We start from the raw sequence: 22,607 nt of genomic DNA, 5'->3' as shown, positions 1-22,607 counted from the left end.
TTGTAAAATATGCTTCTGTGAAAATGCACAGTACTCCTTCATTTGTTCCACCATTATTGCCTCATAGAGAGATGAAACTTCTCCTAAATATACATCATATTGTGGTGTAGTTTATATAACTCTGAATAGGTAGCATGTGTACGTATTGTTTATGTAGTTCTGCCTAGATACACTCCCATAGGTAAATTAATCTAGCAGTAAGCATGCACCTCATCTAGTTATTACCCACATATTTGACACCAAATGATGAATGTCTAATCAAAGTTAAGTCTTTGTATTCTGTTGAATGATGACTATGTATCTTTCACACTGCAACTGAGTTTGTTCAGTTAGTTCCAACAAAGATTCTAAGATCAAATCACTTGCCTGGCAAGTACACCTCTACAATATGTGTGTGCTTGTGTGTGTGTTTGTATATGATATACAGAGTGTCCACAAAGACTGGGTACATGGAGTAAATAAAATCATAACATAAACAATTAAATATAAGAAATAATAATTTCTTAAAGTATGTCTTAATCCCCACGTGAGTACATGGAGTAAATAATATCATTAAAAAAAACCAATTAAATATAAGAAATAATAATTTCTTAAAGTATGTCTTAATCCCCACGTGAGTACATGGAGTAAATAATATCATTAAAAAAACCCAATTAAATATAAGAAATAATAATTTCTTAAAGTATGTCTTAATCCCCACGTGAGTACATGGAGTAAATAATATCATTAAAAAAACCCAATTAAATATAAGAAATAATAATTTCTTAAAGTATGTCTTAATCCCCACGTGAGTACATGGAGTAAATAATATCATTAAAAAAAACCAATTAAATATAAGAAATAATAATTTCTTAAAGTATGTCTTAATCCCCACGTGAGTACATGGAGTAAATAATATCATTAAAAAAAACCAATTAAATATAAGAAATAATAATTTATTAAAGTATGTGTTAATTCCCATGTACCCAGACTATGTGGACACTCTGTATATAGGTTTGGTAGCATAGACAGAAAAATAGAATTTAAAATAAGTATATATATTTTTTATTTAATTAGAAGTTACAAAGTGACTTAATGGCTAAGTGTGTAAGTGTATGTGTGTGTGTTTCTCTCTGTGTATATGTGTATTTAAACACTAGATAAATGGTAGAAATTTTGGAATGTCAGACAAAAATCTCTTGTAGTATTTGGTGTTATTCAAGCCAGTCATTAACATTAAAACTTGATTTTTATTTCAGGAACCTTTTCTTTTTTCTGGTTCCCTTCAAAGTAATCTGGATCCTTTCAATAAATACACTGATGGAGAACTATGGAAAGCACTTGAACATGCTCATTTGGTTGACTATGTGAAGGCTCAACCTTCAGGTTTACAGTATGAGTGTGGAGAAGGAGGACAAAATCTAAGGTGAATTTTCTAATCTTTGCTAATCTTTTAATCTTCCTCTGTCATTTTAGAAAGAGAGAAACAAAAACATTGAAGAGAATATCCAGTATATCTTACTGACACAATGACACATGAACACACATTTATACGATGGACTTCTTCCGGTTTCCATCTACCAAATCTACTCACAAAGAATTGGTTAGTCCAAGGCTAAAATAGAAGACACTTGCCCAAGGTGCCATTCAGTCATTTTGTCACTTATGCTAATGATTCTGCTAGCTCACTGTCTTACACTACCTTAATGATAGTAATAATAATAATAATAATAATCTTTTCTACTGGAGGCACAAGGCCTCAAACTTGGTGGGAGGGGACTAATTGATCATATCGACCCCAGTGTTTCACTGGTACTTAATTTATCGACCCTGAAAGGATGAAAGGCAAAGTTGACCTTAGCAGAATTTGAACTCAGAACGTAAAGACAGACAAAATGCCGCTAAGCATTTTGTCACTTGTGCTAATGATTCTACTTTACCTTAACAAAAATAATAATAATAATCCTTCCTGCCAAGGCCTGAAAATTTGGGGGAGGAGCTAGATGATTATACCAGTTTGTAACTAGAACTTATTTCTTTGACCCTAAAAAGTTGAAAAGCAAAGTTGACATCGGTGGAATTTGAACTCAGATCGTAAAGACAGATGAAATCCACTAAGCATTTTGTCTCATGTGATAACAATTTTGCCAGCTTACCACCTGAATAATAATAATAATAGTAATGGTCTCAAATTTTGGCATAAAGCCAGCAACTTCCAGGGAGGCAGTGAGTCATTTACATCAACCCTCAGTGTTCAACTGGTACTTACTTTATCCACTTACCTTAATCATTCTGCCAGCTCACGGCCTTAACAATAAAGCATACTAGACATCGTAATCGTCATCATCATGGCTAATGTTATTTCTTCTATGTTTACAGTGCTGGTCAACGTCAACTGGTCTGCCTAGCTCGTGCCCTGTTGCAGAGGTCTAAGCTGTTGGTGCTAGATGAAGCTACAGCTGCTGTTGATATGGAAACTGATTCTCTCATCCAACAGACAATACGGAGCGAGTTCTCTGATTGTACAATCCTCACCATTGCACATAGACTGAACACCATCATGGATTACGACAGGTAAGAGAGCCATCCCTGCTATTGTTCATGTCATGTTTTGATAATTATCAAAACTGCTGCTGCTCTTGTTTACCTGTTTAGCTGCTTGAGTTATGTGACTATATTGTGGTCATTGTTATTACTGTAATACTGCAGTTGTTGTTCAGGCCCAGGTCAACACTGATTGAGTAAGCTTTTGATCAAAGATGTTACAGTCATGCCTGTGATATGCAAAAAGGTGTTGCAGTCACCTTTTTTTGCATATAAATATATCTAGACTGTGTTGATTTGGCACAGCTGTTTGACAGTTGACTGGGCATCCAACTCGTTTTGGCGACGATACTTCTTTGGTATTGCAGGCAAACGCGTGTGCACCCGTGCACGCATGTACATACACACACAGAGTGGCAGGAATATTTATATACAGATAGTAAGAGTGAGTGAGACATGTTATCATTTGAACATGATAGACATAAACACTTTCTCTCCCTTCATATATATAAAAAAAATTAATATTCACACACATAACCACAGATAGAGACGATGATAGTGGGAGGAGAGAATGAGTGAAACCATAAAACACCTGGTGTCACGTAAGTCAGCATTGAATTATCAATGCCAAATAAGAGGCTTCAAAATGGCTGTTACAAAATGTATCATATCCGATATATCATAGGTATACAAAAAGGCAACTATAGTGCTTTTATGTATCTTTTATCTTTTACTTGTTTCAGTCATTAGACAGTAGCTATGCTGGGGTACTGCTTTCAAGAATTTTTAGTTTAATGTATCGACCCCAGTACATATTTTCAAAAAAAGCTGGTACTTATTCTATTAGTCTCTTTTGCTGAAGTTATGAGGATGTAAACACACTAGCACAAGTTATCAAGCTGTGGTGGTTGGAGAAAAACACAAAGACACACATCTCTCTCTCCCTCCGTCTCTCTCTCTCTCTTTCTCTCTCTCTCTCTCTCTCTCTCTCTCTCTCTCTCTCTCTCTATATATATATATATATATATATATATATATATATATATATATATATATATATATATGTATGTATGTATGTATAAACAGTACACAGGCCCATCAGATGCATTGTATCTGTTGTACGTTAGTAAGCTTCATCAGACATCTAGTTTAATGTCATCCACCCGGCCAATAACTATATCTAGCAATATCCACTCTGTTGTAAACATTTGTATTGTGCTTCTAATCTGAAGATAAATAATTTGTTAACTTAAAGGGCTGTTTTTTAAGTGCAGTAACAGTAATTCATTGGATGTGGTTCCTTCCTCCTTTCTCCCCCCCCCCCCAACCAAATTCAGAAGACCTACATAAAGTCTGAGTGCTACCCTTTTTATTATGCACCCCCCCCCCCAAAAAAAAAACATACACACAGTGAATGATCTGAAGAGAGTTATTTAGTTATTTATTTTTTTCTTTTACAGAATAATGGTTTTAGACCATGGAAGGATTGCAGAATTTGAAAAACCACAGGAACTTTTAAAAGACAGTAAATCTATATTTTATCAAATGGCTAAGAATGCAGGATGTATTTGAAAAATAGGGAAATAATTAAATAAATTAATACACACACACACAGATTGAAGAACAAACGGATAAAATTAATATTTCATTAAATTTATAGCCAACTAAATTAATAAACTAAAAATGAATCAGCAGCAGCCAAAAGACAAAAAAAATTGCAATCAATTCTACAAAAAGAACAAAAAACTCTTTGTCTTCCTCAAAATGATTCAGAGTTCTAAAGCATTCCTTGAACATACATATATGCATACATACATGCACACATTTATATATGCATGCATATATATGAATGAATAAATAAATATATATATATATATACAAAAACAGACATATCTATATATATATATATATATATATATATATACATACACATATACATACATGCATCTTTATATAAATATATTTCTACATAAATACATACAAGCATATATAAATATATTTGTACATGAAGATATACATGCATATATATGCATACATATATGTGTGTGTATAAACATCTATTTATACGCATGTATATACTTACACATATATATAGATATATATACACACACACATATATATACATATATATATGCACATATATATACACACCGCACATATATATACATATATGCACATACATATATATATATATATATATAATATATATATATATACACACATATATGCATATACATATACACACACACACACACACATATATATATATATATATATATATATATATATACTTTCACACATATGCATATATATATACACACATACATGCATCTTTATATAAATATATTTGTACATAAATATATACATGCATATATATATGAATATATTTATACATAAATATGTACATACATATATATAGATATATACATAGTATATACATGCATGCATATGCATATATCTATACACACACACACACACACACATATATATATATATATATATATATATATATATATATATGTGCAGATACATACATACATATATACACACACACTCTCACATATATATGTTTAAACAGAAAAATTGATATTTTCCAGTTTGAAAAAGTTGAATCTTTTGTTCAACTTTTAATTCACTGTCAACTTTTTATAAAAAGAAATAAATATTTATAAATTAAACCGAGTTCTATATCAGGTGGTGTTTAATTTGGTTTTGTTGTATTCTTATATATGTTAAAATGCTGTGCCTTATGACAGAATGAGGTGATTGGGTACAGCTGTTTTGATGCTGGTGATTCCATATGGTTAACTGGACAGTTGACTTGTCTTTGCTAATCTTACTTTTGCCACCAGAGGTAAACGGAGACCAGTGGTAGCTTGTGTATAGGAACTGCAGAACTGCAGCACCCCTATTTCCAAATGATATCGATAACATTCAATATAACGAGTCTGTTTTTCTTTAATTCTTTTTTATACTTGTACATTATATAATTCTTAAGCTTAATGTCAGTAGCCATCCCCTAGTTCATGGAACCAATACAAAAACTGTGCACTTCACAGTTCCAGCAACACAGTATTTGGCTGTTGTGTGCATGCTCACATGCCTGTGATAGGAAGCTTCATGCTAGGGAGAGAGAGCACTGTCGTTCATGCAGTGCCTGTGAAAGGTAGTGTTTCTTTTTGACTCTGCGTGTGTTGTGCTTCAAAATGTGTTTACATTCTTGAATGTGATAAAGTGTAGAATTAGATTATTATTCTGCTTCCAGCTTCAGTGTTGCTGCCAGGATTTGAAAAATAGGGCATATTCCCTGCCTTGTTTTGTGATTTAGGGGGACTTTCGAAAAACAAGTGGGATTTTCACCTATCATGTGGGGTTTTGGAACGTAACACCAGCAATAGTCAAGGGATAACTGGATGTATACACACATGCATGCATATGTGTATGTATATATATATATATAGTGTGTCTCAATTGAATTAGGTACTTAAACTTGAGGCACCTCGTTAGGTCGAAATAATATACACACACAACATTATGTAAATATCAAACTTTTACATGTCACTGGTTTGGGTGTCTTTCACAGGCCTTGAATACGATTCCACTTAGCTTGACAGGTTTTCTCAAGCACAGCAAATCGCCAAGTCTTGGTTATATACACATACATACATACATACATACATACATACGCACGCGCACACACATACACATGTATGTATATTTGTGCATATATGTGTATGTATATTTTCGCACACACACATGTATGTATATTTGTGCATATATATGTGTATGTATATTTTTGCATATACCTATCTGTCTATGTATAAGTACATGCATACGTGTATATGTATGTATATGAACATATACGTGCGTGTATGTTTTTGTATGGTGAGCTTAAAATAACAAGAAAAGTACGAAAAATAAATCAAAATGTTTAATGGTAAAGAAACAGAGACAGCAACAAATGAAATTTGAGAAAATAAAAATAAAATAGCAGAAACTGATAATTTTAATAAACGTGTAAAAGAAACACACACACAAGCTCGTACATACATACATTAAATATTCTCCACCATTCTGATTTCCCGGATTTTCGGAAGGACACTGGTGTTAATTTTATACCCTAAATGCAGCTAGTCTCTTTGATTTGCTGTACACCAGGCGGACAGCTTACAGAGAGTCCTATTTCGATTCTTTAAATCCCTGTTCCTGTTGTTTGTATATATATAATTCAGTTAGGTAGAAACAAACAAGCTAAAGGTATCAATTTCCAATAATGTGTTGACATCTACGTCGTCTGTCAGCTATTAGACAATAACAAGCAATTTAGCTGAGAGAACATTATTTTCCATTTGACTCAATACAAATCTTGCACCGGGTGCCATGTTGGAAGTAAGAAACAAGGGAGATCACTCTCGCGGTAAAGATTTACTTGATTAAAGTAATAATTGAGAATTATGAATCACACCTCTCTAGTTTTTTTTATCCTGAGATCTTTCTTGATGTCGCGTGAAGTTGTTTTCTGTGATACATTTCATCACTACTTTTTCTCAGGAATAGAATTTTATTTTTAAAATTACGTGCCTATTCTAGTTCAGGCTTTCTACTTGAATTTTAATTGCGTGGTTTCAGCGTTTTGCTTTACACTACTAATTTAATAGCTGAGATATATATCAAAAGGTTAATGGTTTCGTAGGTTGTTTTCACAACTCTAGACTAGTGTTTCCCAACCTATTTTCCCACTAGGCCCCACTATAACTTTCCAGAAAAATATATGCCCCACCGGCACTGGAAGAAAATCAACTTTATTTTTACAATTTTATCAATTAGTTAATACAAAAGAATCCACCGGTAATTTTTTTTTATTAAGTACTGAGTATGGAAAATAAATGGCATTATTAACTAAAAAAAAGGAAAGTGAATCACTTTAATGAGAACCCTTTGCCTGGTGACTACGGCATTACGTCCGTCCATAATTTTCCCAGGCCCCACCAGTAGAGTGTATCCCCCACGTTGGGAATCATTGCCCTAGACTGTATGGTCTTCAGATATTTGCTTTCTATTTCGTTTATTGCCACTATTTCGAATTGTCAAATTAATGATTTTTTAATATATTTTGGTTTCAAATTTTAACATATACAAATTTTATTTCATTTATGACACGTATGTATGTGATACATATATAGTACAAAAGAAACGACAAAGAAAAAAAAACAATAAAGGGGGAAAAGAAAGAAAGAAACATCAACGTAGCACAAAAAATGCTTCAATTGGTCGCACAACACAAGATTCAACGGAACCTTCTGAAGCAAGCCACCACGTTCGTGGCATTACCACGAGCGATGGCGAGGCTAAGACATTGGAAAAGCCAAGCATACACATGGACATCACCTGACACCTCGATAGGGTGAGCAGCCAACGATGACAACTTCGCCGTTTGTGGCCCAGCCCCTCCAAACGTCTCAAGCGCCACATGCTGGAAGAGACAGTTCACTGCCAGGTTCCGATACTTTAGGGTTTTGTTCCGTTTGGCTACGGAAGCAGAGACCTTCCCATTTACCGCAGCATCCACGATGTGGGAGGGAACAAAAAAGTCACAGACCGTGGCGTCGCAGATGAGGCACCTACTTCTTACCCAGATACAGAGGGTGAGACCACCTTGTCTCTTCCCATCGCTCCAGAATCGAAGGGATGTTAACCCGAGCCAGGGACCGCTTTAAGTTTATAACGAGCGAAGCGACCACAATTTAGGCGGCAAGACAAACCGTGGAGACCTAGGGATCGAGGAGCCTACCACTGTGATATCTAAGTCCCCCACAAGCGTCAACTGCCACTCTGAGTGCGATGGAGATGCTTCTTATTATACACCCACATCTGCATCTATGCACAATCATGCCCACCACTGTATTCTATCAGATTATGCTATGTTATATTTTTGTTTTGATCGAGTCGTGATCGAATGTTTGCCCATCATTTTGACCAAATGATCTCCGTAAAAATATTGACTACATTTTGTTCTGACAGTCAAACCTAAACGCATACATACATGCATACATACATACACGCCTATACATGCATATATATGCATGCATATATATGCATGCGTACATACACATATACACACATGCATATATACATGCCTATACACACACACATGTGTACATAAGTACATATACATATATATGCACACACATATATACATACATATATAAATACCTACACATATAAGTGAAGCATGCCACGTCATGAATCAAATTATTTCTGTTTATGACGAATGACACACAAGTGAAAAGGAGTCTCAAAACACACAATAATTAAAGACAACCAAAACGTTAATTTTTTTTTAATGTTTAAAGCTTCACGTATCGTAGTGAACTGTAAAATAACAATCTACACGTCATTTTAGACAATTTTGAAAGGGTTCACCCTAAATTGTTTTTTTAATAATTACGAAAATAATGTTTTCAGAGAAGTTGTTTGTAATGACAATATAACAATGGCTGCTAAAGGTAAAAAACTTTCTTTGAAACAAAAGGAAAAAACTAATGATGGAATCGAGAAAGTAGTGATTCATGAAAATGCTTATATTTTTCCTAATGGAGACAGATACGAAGGTCAATATGTGTATAGTCAAGATGGAAATGTACAGAGATCTGGCTTTGGAAAACATATTTTAGCTGATGGCACACTTTATGAGGGCATGTGGAAAGATGATGCAATGAATGGCACCGGACTACTTAGACATTCTTCAGGAGATGTCTATGAGGGAGAGTTTCTCAATAATCAATTCCACGGAGAAGGGACATACACATGGGCAAATGGATCCTATGTTAAAGGAAATTTTGTGAAAAATAAAATGGAAGGTAAAGGAGAATTTTGTGATACGATGAAGCAAATATGGGATGGAGATTTTCACAAGCAAACAGCTACAGGTTTACAGTTTAGACTAAACACGAATTAGAAAAGTCCAAGCAAATAAATGCCAGAAACGAAAACATTGAGAAACAATTATTTAATAATTCTATGCTTACATTTTTATTGTTCGTTAAGCTTTGAAATTTATTCAGCATTTGTTTTTGAGCATGTTTCAGCATTTATGAAACGTTTTCTAGTGCATTTTCTGATTTTCATTTCTCTTGTTTTTGTTTTACCATTGTAAAACAGAAAGAAAGATTTTGAAGCTGGTATACTTGAATAAATGTTTTAAAATGTGAAAACAACTTAAAATTCGCTTTAAAACTCAGTTGCCTGTTCAACCCCAGCAACCAATTTTCTGATATATGCGCGCGTGTTTGTTTGCGTGTGTGTTTGTATGTATTTATGTATGTCATGGAGATAGCTGGATAGATAGTTATATAAGTGCAATATACGAAACTCAGTTCTTCAGTCGTTTATATAACTTTATAACCGAATAGTACTTGTACACACACACACACACACACACACATAGGATCTAAAGATCGAGGTGTAGAAAGAAAGTTAGCTTCAAGCAATCCGTAGTAAATATAAAAAAACAACTTTTAAGGACAATAGTAGTTTATTGAGACGGAAGGTTGTGGATTTTTTCGTATCAAAGTACGATAAACTGAAAAACGTTCTTTTTATGCATCCATAAATACATACATATATATATATATATATATATACATACATATATGTATACATACGTATATACATATATATATATATATATATATATATACATACATACACATACATATATATATGCATACATACATATACATACACACACACACACACACATATATATACATACACGCATATATATACACATACATAGTGGGGACGCGTGGTTTAATGGTTAGGGTGTCGGCATCATGATCGTAAGATTATGGTTTCGATTCTTGGACCGAGCGACGCGTTGTGTTCTTGAGCAAAACACTTCATTTCACGTTGCTCCAGTCCACTCAGCTGGCAAAAATGAATAACACTGCGATGGACTGGCGTCCCGTCCAACTTGAGAATAAATACGCCATAGAAACCGGGAAACCGGGTCCATGAGCCTGGCTAGGCTTTAAAAAGGGCGATTTATATATATATATATATATATATATATATATATATATATATATATATATATATATATATATATAAACAAGCAAAAACACTCATACACACACACACACACACACACACACATATATATATAATCATTTTTTTAGAAAAGCATAAATCCGGAGAAGATGCACATTCTGATAAATAGAGAAGGCTATATTAATTGCTGCTGAAGGCCGGTTTATAGGGTTACCCTGGGTTTCTCGCCAGAAAGAGTACCTTCATGGCGTATCTTCAGACCGTAAGACCCGATGACCTATGGCCTCTTTAAAATATGAAGGGTGGAAACGATACAGATATAAACAGTGCGGATTATCTCCCTTTGGAGCTGGTCATCGGTTTCCGCACGAACTTAATGAAAATCAGAAACAGCAACGTTTGGATTCCTGCATTATGCTACTTTCTCGTCACAAAAATGAATTATTTTTGAATCGAATTGTAACGTGATGAGAAATGGATCCAATACAACAACCGTAAACGTTCAGTACAATGGCTGGACAAAGACGAGCCACCAAAACACAGTCTAAAAAGCAAAATTTATCAAAAGAAACTGATGGTGTGTGTTTGGTGGCCTGGTGCAGGTGTGATCCATTATGATTTCATTAAACCTGGCTCATCAATCTCGGCCGAAGTATACTGCAGCCAACTGGACAAAATGATGCAGAAAATTACAAAAAGAAAAAAAAAAACCCAGCCTAGATTAGTCAACAGATCCACTCCTATTCTATTGCAAGACAACGCCAGACCACACATCGCAAAAATGACATTGGCGAAACTACAGGAGTTGGAGTTGGAAGTTCTCCATCATCCTCCATACTCATCTGATCTTGCCCCCACTGACTACCATTTCTTCCAGAATTTGGATAACTTTTTATCAAGAGAAAAATTTAATTCCGACAATGCCTTCCAAGATTTTATTGACTCCAGATTGCCAGGCTTTTACAGTTCCGGGCTGGACAAGCTACCGCTCAAATGGCAAAAGTGTATTGACAATATGGGTGCATACTTTGATGAATAAAACTATTCCTTGTATTTATAAAACATTTGCAAACATTTCTTTCTACAAATTTCATGCTTGACCTAATATATATATATATATATATATATATATAGACACATATATATTCGGTTAAAATATCTTACGTTTAAGCTGGTTCCCATGCATTTCCCTGAAGAAAAGATTACATTCTTAACATCACCGATTCTTATGGAAGGTATAATTTGTAATCTTCGAAACATATGTTGGAAATAAAAGTATGCAGTTAACATATGCGTTTTACTCCATTCACTAAATTTATATATATATATATATATATATATATATATATATATATATATGAAGTAGAAAAAGAAATGGAAAATAGAAAGCTTCTAACAATGCAGAAAATTTTACAAAATCCTTTAAATTTCAGGCGCAAAGGCCCATCTTCAGAAAGAAGCAATCCCCAAAATGTCTAGTTGCACCAATTTCGTTATTATATTTATGTTATACAATAACGAGATCAATGTAACTAGACACTTGTTGGACTGCTTTCTTTCGCCTGAAATATAAAGATTTTCGGAAAACCTTGTGCATTGTTTGAAGCTTTATTACTTTCCTTTTCGTTTTCTACTTCTGTACCACAACGTTTCAAGCGAACTACAACGCTCTTATGTCTGTCTGTCTGTCTGTCTTTGTATTCACACTCCACTCATATTCATAGAATGACATGGTGATATGTTTTCAATATCAAAAACAACTTGAGAAAGGACTCAATATATACCGTAGAGGGAAAAATTTATTTCCGAAAAAGAAAGCAGTTGATTCTGACTTGGAAGTTTCTCTTTAGAAGCTCATCAGGCAGTAGCCTGTAAAAACAGAAAGCGTTGCCAATTTAGAGATAACATACGTACGTACGTTATCACTAAATTGGTACGGATGTATGCATGTATGTGTGTGTGTGTGTGTGTGTGTGTGTGTGTGTGTGGATGAGTAGTTTTTTTTATAATGGGAGTACAAAATGATGTAAATATCCTAAATGAACAAATAAACTTAGAGAAACAGTAATAAAACGATATACAGTACTTTTTAATATGTATCTAACACAAGTCACAGCCTTGATAATAAAAATTCCTGTAAGCGTTCAAAATAACTGAACGTTACTATCTATTTGTTAATATACGTACACATGTACAATTATTCATATACAAGAGTGTGCATAGAAACACACGCGCACGCATGCACGCGCACACACGCATGCACAAACCCACACACGTTTTTATATTAATTTTAGAATAAAAATTATTCACAAATAATGGTGTATCTTTTCTTTATATACAGATGTAAAATATCCTTGAATGAGACGAAATGGTACTTAAATATTTTTAATCTAGCCTTTTTCTGTTTTCTTATCACTGGAGAGTCAATTTTATACATACACATGCTCACACACAGATAGACAGACAGTCACACTCATACATACTCACACGCACACATACACACACACACGTTTCACTTAAGCATAGCGATATTAATAACCTAGTGTTAGAACTCAATATACATACGTTTCAGAAAAAAGTGTTAGTCGAGTAGAGAGCGTAATGCAAAATTTTAAAAAATGACATTGGAACAAGAAATTATATAATACATTTCTATGAGATGTAATGCACTTATAGCCTCATCAGGCCTCAAGGATGAAGTACACTTCACTTATGAAGCTCCGATAAAGCTATAAGGGGATGGACAAGCCTTCAGCTATGAGTATATTGTATCTTAAGACAGGATCAACAGCAAGCTAATGAAATTTCCTTACACACTTTCTTATTCCCTTGTCATTTATTTAATTTCTCATATATATATATATATATATATATATATATATGGAAAAAAGACAAAGTAGAAAATGCTAAAATACTTTTATAAAGAACATTACAGAACCGGTTTCGATCCTTGAGATCTTTTCAACAGTAAATATGAATAATAGATTTTTGGAAAATTATTGAAAAATTAGATTTTGGTAAATTTAAAAGAAAAGTCTTTTTAAAGACATATTTGTATAGTATTCAAGTAACAGCGGCATTTTTCTTGTTTCTGCCTGTCTCTGTTTCACTTGTTAACTCTACGCCTATATAAGTGGCAACATTTCTGCATAGATTTACAATTTAGTACTTAGCACCCTCAACTAATTTTTCTTCAGCTGACCAATTAAAATATCTACCAATGATGGCTAGAAAATCTTTGCCTTTGTTGGGAAAATAATCTGCATTGAAATGGATATTCTGGGTAGACGAGAAATAATTAGGGCACTTGATTGTGAAGGGAACATTTTCTTGCAATAATGTTTATTCCTGAATGCTAAGACTGAGACTTCAGCATCTCATGATATCATTATTAATTAGTCCTGGTGTACATAATGCAAGTGGAGGCGCAATGGCCCAGTGGTTAGGGCAGCGGACTCACGGTCATAGGATCGCGGTTTCGATTCCCAGACCGAGCGTTGTGAGTGTTTATTGAGCGAACGAATGTATGTATGAGTTTGTTTCCTAGCCAGTGTTTGTTTCTAATACGTCTCCGTAACTTAGTGGTTCGGCAAAAGTGACCGGTAGTATAAGTACCAGATTTAAAAATAAGTAATGGGGTCTATTAGCTCAACAGTATGGCCGCAATCCAATAGCTGAAAGAAGTGGAAGAAGTATAAAAGGACTTATTGAGATAATATACGTCTGAAAATATTGTGTGTTCCCTGCTCAAGCGCTTTTGCTCGAGTAATGGCGACATAAAGGTAAACAACGACGAGGACAAAGATGATGATTTTGGAGAAAGCAACACAATAAGCATAAACTAAATCAAGATCTTATAATTATAAGATGAAAATTAAGGAAAACGAAAAATATTATACCATCTTGGTTTCATTCTGTTTTTAGTTCTTTAACGACAAATCCCAATAAAAACCAGGTAAGTTGCGAATATAAAAAATTTCGTAATAGTATTCGCACCACACAATTTATCTGTTATAGATAGAAAAAAAGATAGAAAAGATAACAATAATAATAATAATAATGATAACAACAACAACAATGATAATCTTTTCTTTAACAACAACAATGATAATCTTTTTCGGTTAACCGCCGAGGGTTCATATAAAAAGACTTGGGACGGTACAGGACAATACAATAGAATACAAATAGAGTGGGATTGAAACATGTAAATAAAGAATAACAATGAAAATTCTAACAATCAAAATCCTCAAAAGTGGACGTCTGCGGCGGTGGAGTTCTAGTGTCGATTTGTTCGACGAAAACCATTTAAGTCAATGGCTCAGCATGGCCACAGTCCAATAATTGCAAGAAGTAAAAATTAAAGGATAAAGGATACCTGCATTATTTTGTCCAATTTCTCTCTGTTTCCATCCTAGAAATAAAAATTAAAAACAAAATAATATAAATAAACATTACAATTAAGGATTTACTTTAGTTTCCAATGCAGTTCTTTTTTTCAAATTGGAAAGCAAAATCAAAGCAAAATGTGTATATATATGACTCGAGTAGCAATCGAGAAGTATGATCAAAATTCAATCTTGAACATAAATTTAATCAATACTTTTTATTTCATTGTCTTATATAAATCTTTAATACTAGCATTGAAAAGATTTTCTTTGTAGAAATTTATTTATTTTTGCGTTTATTTGCCGCGCTATATTTTCCTACTGCTAGCTCCTCAACTCTGAAATAGGAACTAGTACTAAATTATGTCAGTCAGATAAACTGAAGCACTCTAGTGAAGTGTATTCCTTTTGTTAAATTGCTGGAGCCATGTTGTTGATCATTCGTGATAACATTGACCTATGATCAAAGACGTTTCTTCCGTGGCTACCTTGTCTTTTAGTTCAGACATGGTTTGGATTATATTAACCGGAGTTATACTTCTTTTTAATAAGCTGTAACTGGAGGGAGATTTTGTGGGAGAGTTTTTCTCTTATCTTATTAGTAGAACTTAGTAGAACTTCATCGTCCAACATAACTTTCTTTTTCTAAGATGATAGACTGAGGGTTTCAGAAAGATTTAGCTGTTATTTATCACATAGAAACTCCTTCGTGACGCAGAATATGTAGTGGTTTCATCATAAGTTTGAATTACATCGAAGTCGCCTATCTTTTTTCTCTTGCTGTCTAACTGCAGGTCTTTCTGCTCAAACAGAACTATTGTCAATGACATTGTGGCATTGACGAACATAACAAATACCATGCTTGACGACGAAAACGGCAATATCAGTAAATAACTATGTACATTGTTAAATAATACTGTGTAGTGCACTAAGCAAACTCAATAGTTCGAAAGTATTGCTTCAAAGAAGAAAACTCTGGATAATATACATACATACATATATATATATATATATATATATATATATATATATATATATATATATATATATATATATATATATAACCCTAGACGTCCACAAAGTGACACATGTATTAGGACACTCACGAACACGTATTAAAAATATGGATACATACAAATGCACTGAGATATAGCAGTAATTAACATATAGGTATGAGGAACCTCTTTAGGGCATTTCGACCTGCAAGAAATAGCAGCGAAATCTCCATCATTTCTCATATGCCATCTTAAAAGAAAAATGGGCATATTTGAAATTAAAGCTCAACGTTTACTATGTTTAAAAAAAAAAGACATAACTGAGAGTGTCACAGTTGGAAAGCCATTGGTTATAAGCTTTGTCAATCTCAATCAGATCAATCATCTTTCTCAATCTCAATCAGATCAATCATCAAGGACTTGAGACTAAATAACAGCAACAGCAATAACAAGAAGAGGTAAAAGCGCGAATCAAGGTAACAAAAATCTTGCTTACCTGTTGGGATAAGTTGTTTAGTGAGAGTTTTGCCATTCAGAAAACATGTGATGTTTGCTGTATCAGCGTCCCATCTTTTTAAAGTATAGCGATAACTTGACACTACTGATTTGTAACACTTGCCACGGGGTGGAACGTGTACGGGTCTCATCAATAGACTTACTCCAAGGCGTGTTATTTCAAACCATACAAAGGTAGCAATACCAAAATCTTCACCGACATAGGCTGTACATCTTAAGATTAATGTCTTTCCCACTTCAATGGGTGGGTTAAGAACTTGCAGTCTACTTACGTAAGGTCTCACTAGAAATAAAATGAATCAAAATATGTTAATCCTAGAACAATGGGCCTCACAGTAATGAATTAGTTGGTTTCATTAATATAAACTACAATCTTCATACTAAACTAAAACGTTTAACAATTCTTCATCTATTCTTAGTGCTGGACCTTGTGAACTGGTGCTTTGAAGAGTTCAACTGTCGAACTTCTTAGTAAAGGCAGTGCGAAGGCTGTATAAAGCCATGTCAATAACAATATCTTCGCAACAGATCAATGGCAGATTCGTACACATGTATATCTACACATGTGTATGTAGATGAGTATGCGTTCGTGTATGCTTATACATACATACATACATGCTGTTGTTGTTGGCACTCTGTCGCTTACGACGTCGAGGGTACCAGTCGATCCGATCAACGGAACAGCCTGCTCGTGAAATTAACGTGCAAGTGGCTGAGCACTCCACAGACACGTGTACCCTTAACGTAGTTCTCGGGGATATTCAGCGTGACACAGTGTGACAAGGCTGACCCTTTGAATTACAGGCACAACAGAAACAGGAAGAAAGAGTGAGAGAAAGTTGTGGTGAAAGAGTACAGCAGGGTTCGCCACCATCCCCTGCCGAAACCTCGTGGAGCTTTAGGTGTTTTCGCTCAATAAACACTCACAACGCCCGGTCTGGGAATCGAAACCACGATCCTATGACCGCGAGTCCGCTGCCCTAACCACTGGGCCATAGCGCCTCCACAAACATAATGACAATGGAGCTGAATAAGTGAAAAAAGAAGTAAAAAAAAGAACTAATAAAACTAACCTTTTATACGCCTAGATTGCGAAACTTCTTCATTTGATCGACATGTATAGTATGCCGCATCCTCGCAAGTGAGATGAAGTTTCCAGCAGGTAACCTGACCTCTACGACTATGAATTGGAGTACAGTGGAAACCCTTTCGCTTGATTACTACCTTAGACTTTTTTTCCCTCGAAGAATAATTCATTTGGAAAATGACATCATCCCCGTTTCGCACGAGATAAAAGTGAATAAAATATCTTAAATCATACCGACATATTATAGTTATGCCAGTGGTGTTTCCTAAATTAATATTCTCAGAAGGTCTTATGTCTACGATCTCAAGAACTGTAAAAAAAAAATAATAAATAATAAATCAGAGGTAGATCTTATAAAAAAAAATATAGATGCATAGTTATAGATCAAGTGAAAAGAAGGCGGGGAAGGGGAGGAGTGGAAGAAGAGGAGAAAGGAAGAAAAGGATAAAAAGAAGTACAAAGACGGGAGGAGAAAGGAAGAAAAGGATAAAAAGAAGTACAAAGACGGGAGGAGAAAGAGAAGGTAGAGTAAAACAAAAGTTAAAGAAGGAGAAGGAGGAGGAGAAAGATGAGAAGAAGCAGGAAGAATAAGAAAAACAGGACCAATAAAAATAACGAGTGTTCATCTGAATATGGATTAGATTTATCTACGAATAAATTTTTGAACTTAGTTTTTAATATTTATTAATAAGTGCAGACGTAGCTATGTGGTAGGAAGCTTCTTTTCCAGCCACATAGTTCCGGGTTCAGTTCCATTGAGTGACATCTTCGGCATGTGTATTCTTCTATGTTATTATTATACTATCATCTTCCAAAGTAGCTTTCTCTCCGTAGCTTACAAAGCCTTTCCCGTTTGTTTACAAATATTATATGCACTGTTAGACGGTTTAAGTATGCATACATTAAACTTGGGTGAACGTTTGGCCCAATCAGGTGCGCAAGGAGCCGTGTAACCGTTGATTTGTGGGTTCGATTCTGGTTAGTGTTAGCTCATCATTTTTTGGTGATTTGTTTGTATTTAAAAACTGTCGCTTCAAATCGAAGGATATACACTGGCTAAAATAAGTTTAGGACCCATGATGACAGTTCTACAGTTCTATCTCCTCATTAATATATTTTTAATAAAACTGTTTTAAAGTTGTAGTATATTGTCAACTTAATGTGACAATCCCAATGAGGGAATACACTACTGCCGTTTAGCCCTAGGAAGCTGGACCGCTTCCTGTCGGCCTTGACACAATTACTGTGTCCTTAAGTTTGTGAAGGGGAGACAAGCTCCCCCACCCAGCCTAGCCAGCATTCAGGGACATGTTTCTGAGTCTTTGCTCGTCATCAGCCTGAAGTAGCTTGCCAGCTGGATAAGGACACAGTAATTGTGTCAAGGCCGACAGGAAGCGGTCCAGCTTCCTAGGGCTAAACGGCAGTAGTGTATTCACTTATTGGGATTGTCACATTAAGTTGACAATATACTACAACTTTGTCGCTCCACTACTGCTTAAATCTCTCTGAGAGATTTAAAAATATTATATTTCTAATTTTGTTTTAAATTATTTTACTTCTTACAGTTTATGTACAATTTTTTTCTTTTTCAAATGATATAGGCGTTATATATCTTTCTACAATTCGAATAATTTTAATGCGCAATTAATTTAAATGATTAGAAATTGTCTGCATATATGTATGCGTGTGTATATGTATATACATACATATATGTGTGTGTGTGTGTGTATATATATATATATATATACATATATATGTGTGTGTGTGTATATATACATATGTACGTATATATATGAGTGTGTGTATGTATAGGTATGTACTTGTTTATGCATGTGTATGTGTAAGTACATGGGTGCATCTGTATGTACGTGTGGTAGTGTGTATGTACATGTGTATGCATATATATATATATACATATATATACATATATATATGCATATGTACATACAAACATAAAAATAATGTGTTTTTTTAAACTTCTTTTATTTTTCGAAACTATGATAAACGAAGTTCTTTTTTAATCTAAAATATACACCCCTTCATTACCTAGAATGCCCTTCCATCTCTCTTGTAGACTTGCAAGGCCCTCACCTCCAAACTTTACTTGTCTGTGACGAAAAATACTCCCCCAGTTCTGTTCTGACCTCGACTACATAATTCATATTTTTTCCGTCCAAATGACTTTGAAAACTGTGGAATAAATGATAATCAGATGGGGCAATGTCCGGCGAATATGTGCTGGAGCACTGCCTATAGTCGAACAAATCGATCCCAGGGCTTATTCTTTGTAAGCCTAGTACTTATTCTTTCGGTCACTTTGCCGAACCGCTAAGTTACAGGTACAAAAACACACTAGCATCGGTCGTCAAGCGATGGCGGTGGTGGGGGAAGAAACAGACACACAACTATATATATATTATATTATATTATATTATATTTATCTTATGATATTTACTTTATTTTATATTATACTCATTTATTGTGCTTCTAATTGTTAATTTTTCTATATGTGATAGTGGATTTTCATCGATGAGTTCTTGAAACTTGGTTATTTTCCCTAAAACTATATATTTTATATATATTTTATCTATAAAGCTCAATTTAATTTTAATTTTTTATAAATTGATTTTAATTGAGTTTTTACCTGTAATTTTTGATTTTGTCCCTAATATATATATATATATATATATATATATATATATATATATATATATATATATATATAAGGGACAAAATCCAAAATTACAGGTAAAAACTCAATTAAAATCAATTTATAAAAAATTAAAATTAAATTGAGCTTTATATATACGACGGGCTTCTTCCAGTTTCCAAATACACTCCTAAAGCTAAAGAAACATCCATACAACTTAGGGCAACTCCAAAAATGAGGAAAACAAGAATAGGTCATACCATTTATAGTGACACACAATCCATGTCACCAAAATATCTTTAGCATCGCCAAAGCAAATTTGCAGACCATTGCTCAAAGTAATGAATTAAAAGATATAAGCACAAATCTGGCTATGATTTTAAGTAAAAGACAGCCGAAGAACTTGAAACAAATATTAACAAAGGCAAAGTTTGGTCTAAGCATCAATGACGAATCATTCTCTGTAGTATCTAAATGCAACGATAATCGGTGTGGTACATCTCAGTTCATATATATTGGTCAATATATGAACACAATATCCGGAAGAATATTTACAAATGCAAATATGAACTGCAATATGTGTGTGTATGTGTGTGTGTGGGTGGGGTATGTTTGTGTGTGTCTGTGCTCGTCTCTCCACCATCACCTGACAGCCGATGCTGGTGTGTTTACGTCCCCTTAACTAGCGGTTCGGCAAAGGTACCGACAGAATAAATTACTAGGCTTACAAAGAATAACTCTCGATTTGTTCGACTAAAGGCGGTCCTCCAGCATGGCCACAGTCAAATGACGGAAACAAGTAAAAGAATAAAAGAATAAATATGTAAATATATCTGGGTATATGTATGTATATGTGTGTGTGCGTGCGCACCTGTGCGTGTGTGTATGTGTGTGTGTACGTGTGTGCATAATGCGTCTTGCAACGATTAAAATATGCAACGTAAGAGAAGATTCAGTGTTGTAACTGAAGAATGTATTATTTTTCTTAATATTAACTTACAGGCCGAAGTGTAAGAAGCCATCATCAGTATCATCATAGCTAACAACATCGTTGATCTTGAGCGACAAGTATAAGGCAGAAGGAGAAATGATCGTCGGATCCCAGAAACCAGAAATTTTACGAAAAGATGTGTCTGATTCGAAAATTGTAGTCGAAATGGCCAAACACAACAAAAAATAGAGAGAAAAAGCGCAGTGACTGGGAGGGGGAGTTAAGTTTGAAGCGTGAGTGAAGCTGAAATAGTTCCATCTTTCTGTTTCTTTATTCCCCCCTCTCTCTCTCTCTCTCTCTCTCTCTCTCTCTCTCTCTCTCTCTCTCTCTCTCTCTCCCTCAGACTCTCTTTTTCTGCTTTGAGAAGACAAGTAGAACTTATAGAAAAAAGTTTGACAGAAAAAGTAAAGTTCACAAACACACACACACACACACACACACACACACACACACACACACACAAAGAGGGGGAAAGGGAGATAATTTCAAAGTATTGAGAGAATGAATGAGACAAGTGTTGTGGTTAAGAAAAAGACGCCGACTAAGACGCGGGAGAGGAAAGTGAGGAAAAGATATGAGGAAGTGTAAGTGAGAAAGGGAGATAAGGAAGAAGATTGACAAGGAAGATTTAAAGTGAAAGAGCATAAATGAACGGCTTAAACAAGGGAGTGGGAGAGAATGAAATGGAGATAGATAGATAGATAGATAGGTTTCTTTATTAGCCACACAGGGCTCAACACAGAGGGGACAAAATACAAATGTAGAGTTTTTCTTTTCGAGGGGGTCGAAAACAAAGCAGAAAAAAAACAAGAGTGGGGACAACGATGAAAAAAAAAACATCGCAAAACGTTTGGGGTATTTACAAAAAATACGAAATAATACAAAAAATTCCCAATAAATGGGGAGGTTATCCGTGGAAAGATAAACCTACGAAAAGACCACGGTAACCTCGGTCTTTAGCGTCACAGTTTGTTAAATAAAATTTCTTTTATTTAAGCAAGAAACGTAAGTAACTCTCTGTTTACAAAATTTTAAAACGTTTTATAGAATCATGGTCAAGGTGGCTTCGTCATTTATACGTGCCATTCTTGCTACATGTATCCATCTTTTTTCGAAACATTTGTTAGACAACACTTGCCTCTCTACTCTCACCTTCCTTTTCAAGTGATACTTGAAAAAGTTGATGAGAGATTGACCAGAGAGGAAAGTATTTGTCTCTAATCCTTTCAGACGCGTCCACCAGATGCATTCTTTGGCCATAGCCACAAGTACGATAAATACAGCTCTTCCTTCCCGTTTAAAGGAAGGAGGCGTGACGATATTGACGATAGACTCGGTTGATAAACCGACTCGTCCCACACGCGACAGCAGTCGTTCGACATAAGCCCACAGCTCCGAAATGATTGGA

At 34.6% G+C, this 22,607-nt stretch overlaps 3 protein-coding genes across 3 annotated transcripts in view; 2 read left to right on the top strand and 1 right to left on the bottom strand.

Annotated features, from left to right (window-relative positions):
- The window catches only part of LOC106880711 (ATP-binding cassette sub-family C member 1), a 64,763-nt gene extending 60,556 nt beyond the window's left edge, over window positions 1-4,207 (top strand). Inside the window, exons 28-30 of the mRNA XM_014930786.3 lie at window positions 1,239-1,405; window positions 2,359-2,553; window positions 3,984-4,207. Of these exons, the coding sequence (XP_014786272.1) occupies window positions 1,239-1,405; window positions 2,359-2,553; window positions 3,984-4,095 (474 nt within the window). The 3' untranslated portion in view covers window positions 4,096-4,207. The remainder of the gene's footprint in view (window positions 1-1,238; window positions 1,406-2,358; window positions 2,554-3,983) is intronic.
- A 4,678-nt stretch (window positions 4,208-8,885) lies between these two features.
- On the top strand, window positions 8,886-9,618 carry LOC106880710 (uncharacterized). Its single transcript, XM_052974952.2, has one exon. It carries the CDS (start codon window positions 9,017-9,019, stop codon window positions 9,479-9,481), a length of 465 nt encoding a protein of 154 aa, XP_052830912.1. The 5' UTR covers window positions 8,886-9,016; the 3' UTR covers window positions 9,482-9,618.
- A 2,738-nt stretch (window positions 9,619-12,356) lies between these two features.
- On the bottom strand, window positions 12,357-21,474 carry LOC106880709 (uncharacterized). Its single transcript, XM_014930785.3, has 6 exons — window positions 21,209-21,474; window positions 17,545-17,868; window positions 16,452-16,754; window positions 14,951-14,986; window positions 14,475-14,583; window positions 12,357-12,444 (listed from the first exon to the last, which is right to left on the bottom strand). Exons 1-5 carry the CDS (start codon window positions 21,255-21,257, stop codon window positions 14,504-14,506), a joined length of 792 nt encoding a protein of 263 aa, XP_014786271.1. The 5' UTR covers window positions 21,258-21,474; the 3' UTR covers window positions 12,357-12,444; window positions 14,475-14,503.
- Between the last annotated feature and the right edge of the window lie 1,133 nt (window positions 21,475-22,607).

The sequence above is a fragment of the Octopus bimaculoides genome, chromosome 20 (assembly GCF_046866305.1).
Source record: "Octopus bimaculoides isolate indiv1 chromosome 20, ASM4686630v1, whole genome shotgun sequence".
NCBI lineage: Eukaryota > Metazoa > Mollusca > Cephalopoda > Octopoda > Octopodidae > Octopus > Octopus bimaculoides.
The sequence above is the reverse complement of the archived record's forward strand: the minus strand, read 5'-3'. Positions and strand labels throughout refer to the sequence as shown.